The 15,426-nt window shown below is 39.6% G+C and overlaps 2 protein-coding genes across 3 annotated transcripts in view; one reads left to right on the forward strand and one right to left on the reverse strand.

Annotated features, from left to right (window-relative positions):
- Positions 1 to 3,173, reverse strand: part of cnot6l (CCR4-NOT transcription complex, subunit 6-like) — a 16,399-nt gene extending 13,226 nt beyond the window's left edge. The window contains exon 1 of the mRNA XM_023414411.2: positions 3,080 to 3,173. The gene's annotated coding sequence lies outside the window, so the exon portion shown is untranslated. The remainder of the gene's footprint in view (positions 1 to 3,079) is intronic.
- A 159-nt stretch (positions 3,174 to 3,332) lies between these two features.
- On the forward strand, positions 3,333 to 14,938 carry mrpl1 (mitochondrial ribosomal protein L1). Of its 2 annotated transcripts, XM_087176081.1 has the most exons (10): positions 3,333 to 3,350; positions 3,556 to 3,642; positions 4,818 to 4,926; positions 5,178 to 5,445; positions 7,053 to 7,136; positions 7,512 to 7,583; positions 8,972 to 9,083; positions 9,246 to 9,346; positions 10,230 to 10,311; positions 14,779 to 14,938. In XM_087176081.1, exons 2-10 carry the CDS (start codon positions 3,612 to 3,614, stop codon positions 14,883 to 14,885), a joined length of 966 nt encoding a protein of 321 aa, XP_087032207.1. In that variant the 5' UTR covers positions 3,333 to 3,350; positions 3,556 to 3,611; the 3' UTR covers positions 14,886 to 14,938. The 2 variants fall into 2 exon arrangements, with proteins under 2 accessions (XP_087032207.1, XP_023270180.2); XM_023414412.2 differs by lacking the exon at positions 3,333 to 3,350 and having other exon boundaries at positions 3,470 to 3,642.
- Positions 14,939 to 15,426: the final 488 nt, after the last annotated feature.

The following is a 15,426-nucleotide window of genomic DNA, read 5'->3' on the forward strand; positions in this document are numbered from 1 at the left end:
CATTTCCCGATCCATCTACATATTTTAAAAAAAATCTGTATAACCAAATAAAAGACTGTCTGCCTTTTGAAAGTGGCTGCAGTCAGTGACCTCAGCAGCCACAGACAGCGTTTACTGGCATGCAGCTGCTGCGCGAAGGTGATTTCCCACCATGACAACAACACAAAGCCTCAACCAGAGCTGAGCCAATCCCCCAGAAGCCGCAGAGGAAGCACTTGGAGGACAGTTATGACATGCTGGAATGAAAACTGGCATCTATGTAAAAGAGCTGAGACAGTGACGCAACACATTCAGATCCTTTGATCATCAGTAAGACGGTATTCGGCACGTGATTTAAAGAATTCGCTTCAGTCTTCCAGGCGGAGAAATAATTCAGTGACGAGGGCAGGAAAATAAACTTTTTATCTACAAGCACCAGCAGCTGATTAAATGCATTATATCTTCACTTTTTATATTTGACCAGCTGGATTGTTTAGAGCAGAAGAGGGACCTCTATTCTAACACTGGTCTCGAATCACACTGGCAATCAAAAGTCAGCATGTTACATGTGATCTCGCCCCTGAAACTGATTCATGCAAATTAAGGTTTGAAATATCTTTTAAATGGCTGCTCTCTGCAGGCGTCTCCTGCACAACACTGCAGTGATCATAGACGAGAGAAAAAGGCAAAACATCTCTGTAACCGCTGACAAGTGCTACATGTCTCGATTCTCATCTGAATTTTGACTTTACTCGTATTCTTCTTGGTTGAATAAAACTTTCAAACGCCTGCAATTTCATTAACGCCTGGTCGATTTGTCCCCCAGAAATTAAGGATGAGAAATAAAAGTGTGATTTTGAAAATCATCTGCCAGAGAAATACTTCAACCTGTATGACATAGATGTTGAACTTAGAAGAGCGGAGTGCAAAGACAAATCAGACCAACCAGAGCTTAACAATTTTGACCTTCAATAGAAATTGAATCTCTTTGATTTCGGCCCAAAACTTAAATTAAATAAATTGGAGCTGGTCTTGAATCTAATTTGGACTCCACAGAGGCGATCTTGTTTACAGAAAAGGACATGCTACCTCTGAGACATATAGTACATTTATGACATTATAAAAGAACATACTTTGCTGTTATAACACACCTTGTGTCACAAAAGTAACCAGAGTGTGTTTCCCCAAAGTAGGCATGCATATAGAAAGTATTTAAACATAAGAATATGCTACTTGTATAGTATCTGCCATGATATGAAACAACATCACAGAGTGTAACTAAGGGCTGCAACTACCTATAATTGTATGTATTAAAGTGATTATTATATATATTATTATATATATTTAGTTTAATATTGTATATGACAAATAAAAGCATCAAATAAAGCATCAAATGTCCACATTTAACAGCCTGCAACCAGGAAATGTTTGTCATTTTTGCCTGAAAGATAACTGAAATGATTATTTGATTATCAAAATAGCTGGAAATGAATTTTCTGATTAATAACTTAAAAGTCTTCAGCATTACATTATAGTGTAAGTGACAGTGTGTTCTTAACTGAAGCTTCTAGCTGGAAAAAAAAAGAGAAATAAATGCCTCTATCTGACTGGTCATCGTATCAACTTCACCAGCTTTTTCTCAGACACATTGAGTTTTGAGTCAGACTTCCTTATGTCATAAATATCACACCTGCTCTATTGGCAGCCGTGCAGCATTTAAACTCCCTAAACACTGGTCAATAAAACATGCATGGCTCAGGGCACACGTATAATAATCATATAATATTGCACAACTTTGTTGTTATACACTTACTTCTGAACACCACGCATATGAGCAGAAGAAGTGCAGAACTGGTGCATGATACAATGCATTCAGTTGCCTTGAGGCTGGCAGTGGTTGGATGTAATTAAGTACATTTTCTCATACAGTTCTTAGGTATAGTTTTGAGGTACTTTACTTGAATTAAATGCTACATGATACTTAAAAGTTGTACATTTATTTGACAGATGTAGATAGTTTGCAGTTTTAATCTCACATTAAAAACATTTGATAGGTTTATAAAATGTAACATGTTGCTAACAATTGGCTTTCAACCTTTTTTGACTTGTAACCTCTACGGTAAATTCAGCTTGAAGTTGTGTCTCTTTGATTAAGTTTATATATAATACAGTTAAATCTAGCCCCAGCAGCTACATGCTGGTTACACACTATGCCAGCAGTCTCAGGGGCTGAATTAGCATTTTAACTTTCAATACAAGTAATTTTCTTAAATGCAGGAATATCTTATATATTGTTGTATTAGTACTTTTACTTGAGTAAAGGCTCTCTGGTGTACTTCTTCCACCGCTGGAGGTTGGCTGGGGGTGAATAAGTTTGGAGAAGACTTATATAACCTGTTTACACACTACTGGGTCACAAGTAAGCGGCAACAGCGGCTGTAGGCAGATATACGGCCTGCTGACATCGGTCCATATCACAATCACACGGAGACAGGCACGAAACTGAAGCCTCAACAGCAACTTTCATCACATGGCTGATATGATATCAACATTTTAGACTCTGAGGGGTGTCACAGGTCACCCAAATATTATGGTAAACCCTGAATCTGTTGCTTTCGAGACTGGGGAGTTTTTTTTTTTTTTTTTTTTTTGCAAATGGAAAAAATGTAGGGATAGCAACTGCACCGACAGCTGAGAGGCGAGTATCCAAACATAGCTATAATGTCAAAAGTGACAAGCACGTACGTACACGGTTGGGCCCCGTTCAAGAGAAGTTCGGCCCACCGCTCACCAGCTGTCACACCTGACAACGAGGTAAACACACCCTCCGGATATGTGCGTCTCTACATGTTCAAATGTTAAACATATTAAAGCAGCGCCATGACAACGTACAAACAGGTAAACCGTTTAGCGAGCTCGAAGCACGGCGCTGGATTTGTTTGGCTAGCGGCTGCAGGGCGCACGCCGCCCGGGCTCACCGTGACGGACTGCGGGGTAGACGAGTTGGTACAAATGGAAGCGGATTTAAGTGTGAAATGTAACCCGGGACAGCACAGGTTAAGTGTCTGCAATGTAAGAACAAAGTCAGAACTGACATTACCTTCATTCGGGAGCGGTAGCAGACGATTTATAGAGGAAATCGGTAGAGACATGCAGACGCGGCTGTTGAACCCGTTCAGACCCTGAACGTCTCGGAAACAGAAGGAAGAACAACAAACGCGGCTTCCGCTCGTACCCGTCCGCACACAGCATGCACCCCCTATTTTTCACTTTTCTTATGTCATCCCAAATCTTTAAAATTTGTTTCTAAACTGATTTTTAATATTAAGAATAGAATAAAACATCGCAACTGCAGAAGATTTATACTTAAGGTACGGACCGTGTCACTACAAGTCAAACATTTCTCGTAACAGGTCAAGATTTGTATAGCAAATGTATGCCGAATATGAGAACGAACCCTAACAATTCCACCTACATTCTTTTTTCATTTTTATGCAAGTTTTGTCTGGTTCCCGATAAGGAATGTAACTACATATTATCAATATTTGAACAGAGACATGGTTTTTTACCTCTCAGGCGGAACTGTTCAGAGCGTATCGCTGTTTTCACACGGACCACAAGTGTTCCCAGACATGGCAACTTGCACGCGGACTGTGTGGAAAGGTCAGTTGTTTTGTGTAACGTACTTTCTCGCAACTGACATTAAAAATTGTTCGTGTATTTAGTAGGAGAAGTATATATTCATTCTTTTAAGCTTCCGGTGTGTTTCGGTTAACGGGTAAAACAGGTGCAGCCTGTTAGCTTGCCTGCTTCTCTTTTAGCTAGCCCTCCTGGTTAACGGCTACACATCGCAAAACACGTCGCAAATATGTGCAATTCTTATTGTCTCCTTGCGTATTTCATAATTCCACACACGGACCAACATTTCTGATGATTATATCTCAGTCACTGAGATTCTTGTTTAATTCGGCATTAATACAAGTAACAAAGTAGCTTTTAATCAAGCGAAAAAAAACGTTTTTTGGATGGGTTCATCGGTAGTCCAAGAACCAAAACACGTCGTCGAGGGCGGTGACGAACTTTAATTTTGGTTAAATGTAAGTTATGTTTGGTGGCTCATATGTATGCCAAATTGAAGAGTTGGCGTGAATGATTCTATCCATTTAATAAAATCATCTATGATATGTGGTTTTGCGTAAAAACCGGCAGATTTCTGAATGAAGTTTCTTAAGCAAGACATCATAAAGGAAAACGCTGGATGTGAGTGGCTAAGGATTAGCGTGCAGTAATACAGGAAACTATCATCATATTGTTCAACTACTAAACCCTTGCACCAGCTGTCTCTGTTTGTCCAGGACTAGCAACAACCAACTACCCACCAGATGAGCTCACACACGTAACTTAAAATTATAAAGTAGTACTAATTACTGCTTGGAACAAGTTCAGACAGGTTTTAAATTTGGAAAGCATATTTTGTTTTGCAAATCATCAAGCTCACACTGATACCTTGATAAAATAATATTGGCACAGGCAAATATTAACAAATGATATCTCACACGAATAACATAACTTGAACACCCATATCCAATACACTGAGCTCATGTTATTTTATGGAGACTGCAGCTTCAATGTAATGATTACCACCAGCTTGCATGGCATCCTCTGGTGAAATTACACAGATGCTTTATGGTGCGCTTGGTTCATGCAAAATTAAAGTATGTTCTATAATATCACAAAGTTTCAAACTCTGGTATACACCTTGATGTGTTAAATGGAGGTCATCATTTGTACCCTGTGTCTGTTGATTTCCTTTCTCAGTTTGTTTTCCTGTTTTCCAGTTTTAGCAGGATGTCGGAGGCAGCTGCTGAACGCCAGCGGTCCCACCTACACGGGTGTCTCACAAACTGCACAGAGGAATCTCCCCGTCAGGACTTTTGCAGCCGTCAGGTGAGTTTACAAACTCTTTAACAAAAACCTGGTTTAAAAGATTTTCATCCAGAGACACTTTTTATGTCTTCGGAGATGTTTTTCTGCTTCACCCTCCGAAGAGTTTGTCACATTTAGCCATTAGAATCAGTTTGTTGTTGACTGAGCAGATAAAAAAGTGTCATGTAAACCATAAAATCAAGACAAGACAGAGGAAGAGACCTGATGAACTAAATGTTTTCCAGTTTAACATCTCCCGTATTGTTTGGCAGGACACTAAAGAAAGACAAGAAAGAGGAGCCAGAGAAGGAGGAGAAGAAAGAGAAGAGGGTGATCGATGACTCGAACAGACACAAGCCTTATGGCAAGACAGCGTGGGCCCCTGTGGATGACGTGTACATTATCAGGCACTACCCCAGGACCGTCTACGACGTATCAGACACCATCGACATGTTGAAGAACTTCCAGGTGTTGGACTTCACCCCCCGCAGTCAGCCTGTTTACATCGATCTGAAGCTAGACATGAAACTGGAGAAAAAGGTAACGGCATCAACACGGGCTGTTCTCTGAACATTGAACTCCAAATCAGGAACTCTGAAGAATGTTTATGGACCACTGAAGTCGTGTGTGGTTAAATTTATATTCAGGTTGTGTAGTTTCTAGCTATTCACCAACACTGTCTGTAGGACTACTTGGTGGATTTTAGCAGTACTTTTACTGCTGTACTAAGGTTTCCAAAAATAGCTACACTACAATTAGCCGATTAGAAAAATAATCTGTCAAATAGTTTCAGTCACTTTTGTAGTAAAAAATAGTGAAAAATGTTAAAGAAATTGTGAGGAGCTGCTGATCTACTTTGTCATATATCGTTTAAATTGAATATCTTTGGGTTTTGGACTGTTAATCGAGCAAAACGAGACATTTTAAGGCGTCACCTTGGACTCCCATCACAAGTTGTGATGGGATTTTTTCACCACTTTCTGACACTTTTTAGATTATTAATTAATTGGTCGATTGAAAAACTAATTTACAGATGAATTGATGATAAAAATATTCATTAGTTGCGGCCTTAAGTTACACTAACTTGTTATTTAGCCTACCCTCATTAATGTAAGTGGGATGGACAAAATAATAAAAACACGTGTACATACAATGCAATACAATTCAACAGCACCACAAACTGCAGCCTCCGAACTGACCTTACAGTTGACGCAACACCACTTTAAAACGGCTACAACAGAAACGTCATTGTAATCTTCATAAAGGAAGAATTTCTTGCAGGACTGTTGTATTAGACTGCAATTTTGCGGACATTTGCAGTATTACAGCAGGAAATTTGACAGTGCAAAGAAATGCTAAAATAACAATATAAAATACTAAAAATCTCAACATTTAAAAAAGATAAATAATAGATAAATAATATAGTATAGTAAATAGTTAGGAATATTGCACAGTTGAGCTTGGTGTGTCTAATAGAAGAGTGTAGTTGTCCTCAAATAAATAAGAAGTAGGTTAGGAAGTTAAATTGTCACATCAGTATTTATACAAATCTCCAGAGAAAGTCGCTGGATGCTGGATGCTCAGAATAGATGAGGATGTCCCAATAACGGTTGATCACCTGCCAAGCTGTCAGTTAGAGACTAATTTTAACAGACTTCGCAAAGTTGTTCAACTTTTTCTTTGGGAACTCTCCCAGTCTGGCTGTTACCGCTCTCACCTCGCCTCCACAAATGAGAGAGGTGTTTACAGCGTCAAGCTTTCCAACATGAGCAGTTTTGGTTACGCGGCTAAAAAGAAACGTCATGACACAGAGGAATTAAGACACATTCTGAGGTTGTTTCCACATCACAGGACCGTGGAGCTGCTGTGAAGTCCAGACAGTTCACATGAGACGCAATCTGTTTTACTCTCATCAGTCTGTCTCCACAGAACTGTGCAAAACCAATGTTCCTATGCATAATGAATGACGAACACTCCAGAGAAATTAAAAATTGACGTGGTGGTGGAATGGATTTAATACTTGATTACCTAGGCTTGGTCTGTGATTGACATTCTCCTTTTTCACATGTTTTCTCCCAAATCTTTTATTTGTCCGGAGCTCTGAGTGTTGATAACTGTAATAATTGCCTCGTTTTTCTTCTTTACAGAGAAGAGTTGACCCCTTCGTCAGCACCGTGCATTTACCTTACCCCATAAAGACGCAGATGAACAAAGTTTTAGTTTTCACCGAGGTAAAAACGAAATTTCCTTTCCTCTCCTCTCCGTCAGCCTCACTGAATCTTAATTTCATAGCCAATTGATTGTCTGCTGTTGATGAATTGTTTTAATACTGTCCGAGCATGATTCAGATGTGCAGCAGCACCTTTTATTTGTCACCCCACTTGTCTGTAATGAATGGGCTCGGGTAGCGGTTGTTTTGTTCATAGAAACCTCCGCTACGAGCAGGATTTGATTAATATTCCTGTCAAGCAGCACAGGTTGTGGGGTTGTGACTTACAGGTGCATTTTAATGACGATAATGAATGACAGTGGTGGGGTCTGCCAGGCTCTGACACACCCAAGTCAGATTGAAATGGATAATGTTGCCTCTGTTTTTTCCTCTGCAGGATGCTAATCAAGCTAAAGTCGCCCAGGAGAGCGGGGCCATGTTTGTTGGAGGAGCAGAGCTCATTCAGCCGGTGAGTCGGTTAAACAAAGGTACATGTACTCTAAATCCAGATCTATTTGAGTCAGACGGAGCCAAGCGTAGGCATGCGGTAGTTCAGCGGCTGAGAAAATGTAGCTCCAAAGTAAAGGCTCGTTGGACGGCAGTGAAAATATTCAAAATAAAGCGTAATACACTGACTGTAGGCAAGTACCTCAGACAACCACACGTCAAATAACCCGAACTATCACTTTAAAGTTTTTGTTGTAGACATTTGAAGACTTTAGTCTGATGTAGTGCACAGTGAAGCACAGTTATCGATCAGTTTGATTATTTCTATGTGTCTTTGCAATCGGTTGTCATTATGTGATTAATACGTCATGACGTCATGAATATTGGAAGAATATAGATATTGTGATTTTGATTTCAGCCGCATCATCCAGCCCTGTTTCCCTTTTGTTATGACATTTTAAGGGTATAAGATCTGCCGAGTTAATGCTCTGTTTCAAATTCACACAGCAAAAACGCTCAAACCTCTGAGCTATGCAGTAAAACTACCAAAGTTACGAGTTCACTTAAGGTTGTAAATCCCAGATGTAAACCTTGTCTACACCAGACTGTGTCGGGACAGAGCTGTTGTTGACACTGACAGAGGACTGCAGCTGTTCTGCTGATGTGCTGCGTGTTCAGTGTAGATAAAGTGTAAAGGCACCACGGTTCTAGTTTTCTTTTCCTCGTCCCTGTTTTTCTGTCAGACAGGATGTGAATTCAACCATCAATCAGTCACTTTATTTGTCCCCAAAGAACAATTGGTTTCACAGCAGTGAAACACAAGATAAAAACACAAAGCACGTGGACATATTATACAGACAAAAACAAAGTGGAATGCACAAGTTAAAATGACTTTAAATCATGTCACCATCTCCTCGCAGAGTGAAGTTGAGTGACCCTAGAAATAGTGCCACTGTCTGCATACAGCAGGTGGACAAAATAGAGACTTAAAACAGCTAACAATAATAAAAATACAGATTTAGTGAAGCTGATAAAATGTAGTTGTTGTTTAGACTGTTTCATATCTAAGCACATTTCAACTTGATGTTCATTTTCAAGGTTATAGTGTGTTTTGTTAAGGAAAGTTCCCGTTCATCTAGTCTTAGTTACATTTGCAGAGGTAGCTACACAAGTTAACACCTGTTGCTACAAAGTTAGCCATTTGTATCAGCTCAATAAATGTCTGGCAGTCGCAGAGGAATCACAAGACAGATAGTTGTTCATTTATTTACTGGCACAATGTGAAATTTTGTCAGAAAAGACAAACATAAATAAACTTGCTGTATGTGCACATACAGTTTAGCATCCCTCAACAAATATGTCCTCCATTGGCAGTTCAATTTAATCTAATCTGTTTTTATTCATGTCTAGATCTTAGATGACGAGATTTCCGCAGACTTCTACATAGCAGTTCCAGATATGCTGCCCAAGATTTTACCGCTGAAAAACAAACTGAGGAAGAAGTTTCCAAAAAACAAGAGAGGTAAGCTCAGGGTCAGAACACGTTACTTGCAGGATGAAGAGGTTTAAAGATTTAAAACATGCTTTATTCACAACAGTAAAAGCCGTTATTACGTCAGTCTGTGACAATGAGGACAATTTCTCTTTTCAAGTGCTGATCAGTTCTTCTCTCTGTTTCTCTCAGGTTCAGTCGGCACCAACATTCCCAAGATGCTGGACTTGTTTAAAACCGGTCATGAATACATGGTGGAGAGCGACTGCTACGTCAGGACCCAGATAGCCATGGTATGTCATAACCATATACAACATGTGATTATTAGAGCTGTTAGAGCTGCAACTATTTTGATAATTGATTTATCATTTAAGAAAATGCTGTTTTTTGACCTCAAATATGAACATTTCCTGGTTTTCTGTCATATTAACTGAATATCTTTGGATTTTTGAACGTTAAAAAAAAAACACGACATTGGAAGTTGTCATCTTGGACTCTGTTTTTTTGGACATTTTATAAGCTTAAATTAATCGATAAACTAATCAGATTAATTGGTAATGAAGATAATCGTTAGATGCAGCCCTAATAGCAGTGACAGCTGTTTGAGGGTGTACAACTCTCTGTCAACAGGACCTGCTGCTTCACTGCTCTGGGAAGCGACAGTTCTACATTTTAAATGTTCGAATGCTCAGAGCTAAAAACGAAATCCTGATTAAACATGTATAAGTTTGTTTTCCCGACAAGAAGCTGGAACATAAAATCTGTGCACTCTGAGGAGGACTGTGGGAAATGTTAGGGTGTATTTAGGCGTGAAGTACATTTTTTATAGTCATAAGCATTTTTTTTGGTGCGTGCGTGCGTGTGTGTCTTTTTAATTTGCGGTAGGAGAGTTTCCAGTCCACTATTTTTCTAATCTTAGTGTGTGATGATGAAATGCAGAAAAAACAAAATCATTCCCCGTTAATGAAAAGGAACATGGCAAGTTGCTTATCAAGTTCCCAGGTGTATCTACCATAATATACTAAAGTTCACATGTTGAAAATACAACATCACAAGTTCCATTTGAGGGCAGGAATGAGACAAACATTTCAGACAAAAACATGTAGAAATATTATGATATAAAATACTTTTTGTTTTTAAATTACAGTAGTAAGACTTTATTTCTTATCTACACAGCTCGACATGCCCAAAGAACACATCTTCTCCAACCTGCAGACCGTCCTGATTGACGTGTGCTCCCACCGGCCGGCCGACATGGGTACGTTCACCAAACCCACCGACCACAAACTCCTGAGTTTAACCACAGACACAGAATCACTGCAGGGCTGCTCTTCTTCTGTCGACAGCAGCTGATGAGCTCTCTCTCTGTTTGACAGCCCTTCGGAATAAAATATCACATTTCTGAATGATTTTTATTTGCTACAACGGATGTCGGAGAGGAAAAGCCTTCATATCGTGACGGCTTTCGTGTGCCGGCTGGTTCTCATTCCCCTCTCTGGTTCACTTTACAGCTCTGTAGTCAGACTGGGGAAGAAAACAGCCAGTTGTTTTTTCCATGTTCTTTTTTTTTTTTTCTGTTCTAATGCATTTCCCCAAACAAGTGTTGTAATCCCCAGAAATGAGAGCGGGCTGTCCAGTCACATTTCCTGCAGTTACTAGACTGAATGGGGTTAATTGGAAAAAAAAAAGTCATGTTTTTATCCACATTTTTCTGGAAAGAAGGGATAAGACCTGACTGACTATTTCGCAGTTGCATTGTTGTCTTGCATGTTAAATAACTTATATAAGTTAAAGGTCCCATATTTTCTTCTTCTCCTGTGTTTTATTTGAAGTGTTGATCCATAAGAAGATATATTTGTGGTTTTAAGAACCAAAAACCATCTCAGTGTAGTTTCACATCTCATGTCTCAGGCTTCTCTCTGAGCCTCTCTTCTGATTGGCTGACTGTTTTCTGAGTGATCAAATAAAAATATAGCAGTTTTCAGGTAAAACACTCAGAGAAATCAAATCCTGCAAGGTTGGATGTTGGGTCTAGGTGGGCGGGGCTAGGGGGACGGCTGAGGGCGGTGACTGCTTTGTTGTGACATCACAAAGTTACAGAAGTCCTGACGGCTGGTTTTAAGGCTCAGTTTCTGAATACAGGCTGTGTGCATTTCTCTGTGGACTGAGGCTTTGATACTTTCACAGTATTAATATAGAACCTAGGCCTGATCTATAATCACACTACACATGGACAAAGACCTTTTTATACAATAATGGACCTTTTAAAAAAATCAGTATCACTACCTAAAAAATAATGCAGATTTTACGTTCACTGCAATGGGTCAACCAATTCAAGCAAGTTTCAAGAGTTTCCTTATGTTCATATTGTACAGGAATGAATGGAAACAGCATGCGTTCAAAGATAAAATTTAAAATACACATTTAGTATATCTAAATATACTTTTAGTCGAAGAATGAAAATGGCTTCAGTTTGTCAGGTCTGTTTCCAGTGCTTATATGAACTGAACAGAGAAGCAGATTAAGAAAAGTTTATTCATTTCTCTCCATTTTCTCCGCTTTCCGTTGAATAATAAGATGCAGAAGGTAATCATCCGCTAATGGACCCTCATTAGAGCGAGGCGCTTAAATGATCTAAAAAATAATTGATTCTGAGCTGGCTAAATAAAATGTTATTAACGGTTCTCTCGCTGAAGTAAACAGCACAGCTTTCAGAAACACTGATCATGGACGCTTTAAGACCAGTGGCCCTTTGTGACCCAGAACTTCTCATCGTGAAATTTTTACTTTCCCATTCATCTTGAATCTCTCTCTTGAGGGACGACGTCGCCATTTAAGCATGTGTCTCCTCAGCAGAAAACTAATGGCTTTTCTCCCTCAGTCTTTCAGGCATTTTTCATCAAGTCTTACTTCAACTATGAAGCGTTTACAAACTGGGTTTTATTTGTTTGAGCCTGTTTTCAGATGTGTTTACTGTTGTTTTGGCCTTGCGTCGTCCCTTCGTCAACACAGTACAGCTGTTTACCACAGCTGGCAGGGAATGAAACTGGTGCCTGTTTTGAAGTATGCAGGAAAAATGTGGCAAACTATGAAAGGAGGCGCAACCTGAGCCTCTGTGAGGTCAAGCTGTTAGCAGAGCATTGGAGAAATTGACACCCTGACCTGGCAGTAGTGCTGGAGGAAAAGTCAGGCTCACCAAAGTTATTTGAGGAAGCATGAATGCCTGTAGAGAATTTCTGCCTAATCCACGCAGGAGTTGTTGCGATTATTTCGGTCTTGACCAAAGTTGTAGACCAACCAGCTGACGGCTGACACACTCACCCCGCTAGCATGGTCAAAAATGGACACTGTCAAGTCAGATTTATTTAGAGCATTGAATCAGACGAGGAAAACTTCTTTAAAAAAAAAAAAAAACTAACAAAAAACCTCTAACAGGAAACAAATGTTGTTTATGTTTTTGTGTTGAGAAACACTTGGGTTTGGCTTGAAGTTTTTTTCTCTGTTCACACAGTGAGTTTTTTTCTTCCCATAGTGTAAAAATGTCACAATCATTTTGTCGTAATATGCACACTTGCATTTTCTTCCTGTGGCAATACAGACTGTGTTCCGACAACAAACCGGCTGTACCACAGTTGGACTGCGATGCACCCAGCTGCAGTTTCTTGGTGTGCACCTGTGTTGATATTGTGTTCATGTTGCCAAATCTTTGATCTCAGACTCATATAGTTCTGGTTTTCATCTCCCCTGCACTTAAAGAGGCACAAAGTGACAGTGTCATGTTTTTTTTTGTGTGTGTGTGTTAAATCATGCACCATAAACATCAACAGCAAACAGTGAATGAATCACCGGTGATAGTCTCTTCCTAATGTACTGTAATCCCATTCCACATGGGATTACAGTACATTATTCTAAGTCTGACAGAGTAATGTAAGCAAGCGTTGTATTATGTATACATCTTTAAGGTCACTTTTTTTTTTGATGTTTTGCTAATTAACAAACAAACAGATCTGAAGAAAACTTCTTCTGAGGTGATGAAACCTTTTCACCGTCCTTCAGACCAGAGGAAACCTGCAGTAGGTGTGTGGCTGCGCTCACAGCAGATGTTTGTGTTGTAATGTGCTCACAGTAAACTGGAGGGTGTGCGGTTGATGATGATCCCAGAGGGACTCTTCACCGCTCACCCGCGGCAAACGTTAGTGCTCCGCTGCACCCTCACCGGCTGCGGCACAAACGTCTCACTCAGCGCCTCGTTCCTCGCTATGTGTCGAGCCGAGCCACCTGGGCTCCTCTGAACTCTGTCAGCAGAGAGCTCTCTTTGAGTGTATGCCAGCAAACATTACGCAGCAGTTCAACTCCCCGACAAGAGGCGCACAAGGACTCTTAGGCAGAATTTAATTACATCTGCGCCCACAAGTCAAGGATCAGCAGATTTGAATGTGTGGAATACTTACTGTTAACTTGATTCAGCTGCGTGAAGAGCGGAGGTTTTTTCTTTATTTTATTTCCATTAACGTCTCTTAAAGAGTCATTTGGACAGAAGCTAACGTCTGCACCGTGAGCAGGAACACGAGGAAACTACAGATAAAAAGCCTCAAACTGAGAAAAGAGAGCATAAATGCATCGTGTGGGTGAGGGAAAGTAAAACCTCTGGGGGGCTTAGAGGAAATATTCATGACAAAAGCACAACTATTTACTGATAAATAATGACCTGAAAACAGTAGGCAAAAGGGGAAAGTGATGCTGAAGTAAGTATGTGAGAGAAATGAGGAGAGACTGCAGGGAGTTTGTGCTTTTATTTGTGTTCACAAAATATAAGAAAGGGAGAAGGAGAATATGTGGGCGAGAGACACTGAAAGCATCTGTTTAATATAATCTCATTCAAATTTATGCTCAGCTTGATGCGTATGAAAAGTTTGCAAACTCCTTATTTTTTTATTATTTTCAGCACTATTATCCAGGGAGGCGATGGCTGTTTCATCCTCTAAAAAAAACTCCTCACATTTGCTTTACAACTGGTTTATGTTAACCAGGATGGCAACAGCCTAAAATTAGAAGTGTGATATTGTTCGTGTTGAATAATCGTGATCTCAATATTGATCAAAATAATCGTGATTGTTTTTTTTTTTTTTGTTGCCATAATCAAGCAGCCCTTTGTTCATTAATGACTTTCAAAATTTCGGTTTATGGGTTTGATGAATAAACAGTTTTAGGAAAGATTTTAACTTTTCATTTTCCACTTTTGTCTGGCATTTTATAAATGAAGGGAATAATCTGTTGATTCAATAAATAATCGTCAGATTAGTCATTTATGAAAATAATAGTTTCAGCCCTACAATTAATCAAAAATGATAATCGATTAATTAATAGTGAAAATAATATTACATTTTTTCCCGCATGCCAAAGGGAATGAGCAGAAGCCTTAAAGAATTATATGAATAAGTACTTTTTATTGGCTTTGCAAACCTCCCTTCACCAAACCGTGTTTTAGATTAGTTCTGACCATTTTGTTTTCATTTCATTCTGACGTCTGTGTTTTTCATCACGTCTGCTGTTGTGTCACTCATGTCCTGCAGAGTCATCATGATAATTCTCCTTCAACTGTTATGAAACGTGGTGTAAAAATTCCTCTCCAGGCCTCCCTCTTTCAAAACTTTAAAACAAGCCTGTCTGGATCTTCATGATGACACTTGTCTCTTTTTTCTCTCCTCCTCTTCCCCACCCTCAGGACCTTTCATCGAGCGAGCGATCATCGCCAGTCACACCAGTGAAGCTCTGTGGTTCAAGAGTGGAGACGTCTTACCCAAACCAGCAGAGAAGAAGCAGGAGGAATGAGTCGTCTTTTAGATTGTATATAATCAATGTGCTGAATAAAGTATTTGTTCTGAGTTTGGCTCCTGAGTTGTGCTGCCTATTGATTTTAAAACATCCCGGGAGGGTAAAAGGCGGACAGAGCAGACAAGGTGGGCATCACCAGCGATACCTACAGCCTACTGTTTTACAGGAAGTCTGGAGGTTCATAAAAGGTCTAAAAAGGTTTCATGTGTGTGTTCTGAATTAATCATTGTAAAAGTATCCAATTATCCTTTTCCAATTCTTAGCGATTCGAGTAACCGTGGCGATGTAAATGGCATGAGAATGAATGGGGAGATGTGAAAATGACTAAACCCAGCCCTCTTTAGAGCTCTACTGATGCGTCATACTTCAAATGGTTGAAACCTTAAACGGGTCACAAGACTTGAGACTCTAACGTGTTAAATCAGTATTTGGGCAACTATTATGGTTTTCACAAAAATCACAGTTTATGTTTTGTCGTTTTTAGACAGTTTCAGATTTTATAATAGGTGTGTATTGCACTGAATGTTCAGATCTAGAG

Source organism: Seriola lalandi, unplaced genomic scaffold (genome assembly GCF_002814215.2).
Source record: "Seriola lalandi dorsalis isolate HSWRI2012SDOR001 ecotype SW California unplaced genomic scaffold, Sedor1 jcf7180002054524, whole genome shotgun sequence".
NCBI classification, from domain to species: domain Eukaryota; kingdom Metazoa; phylum Chordata; class Actinopteri; order Carangiformes; family Carangidae; genus Seriola; species Seriola lalandi.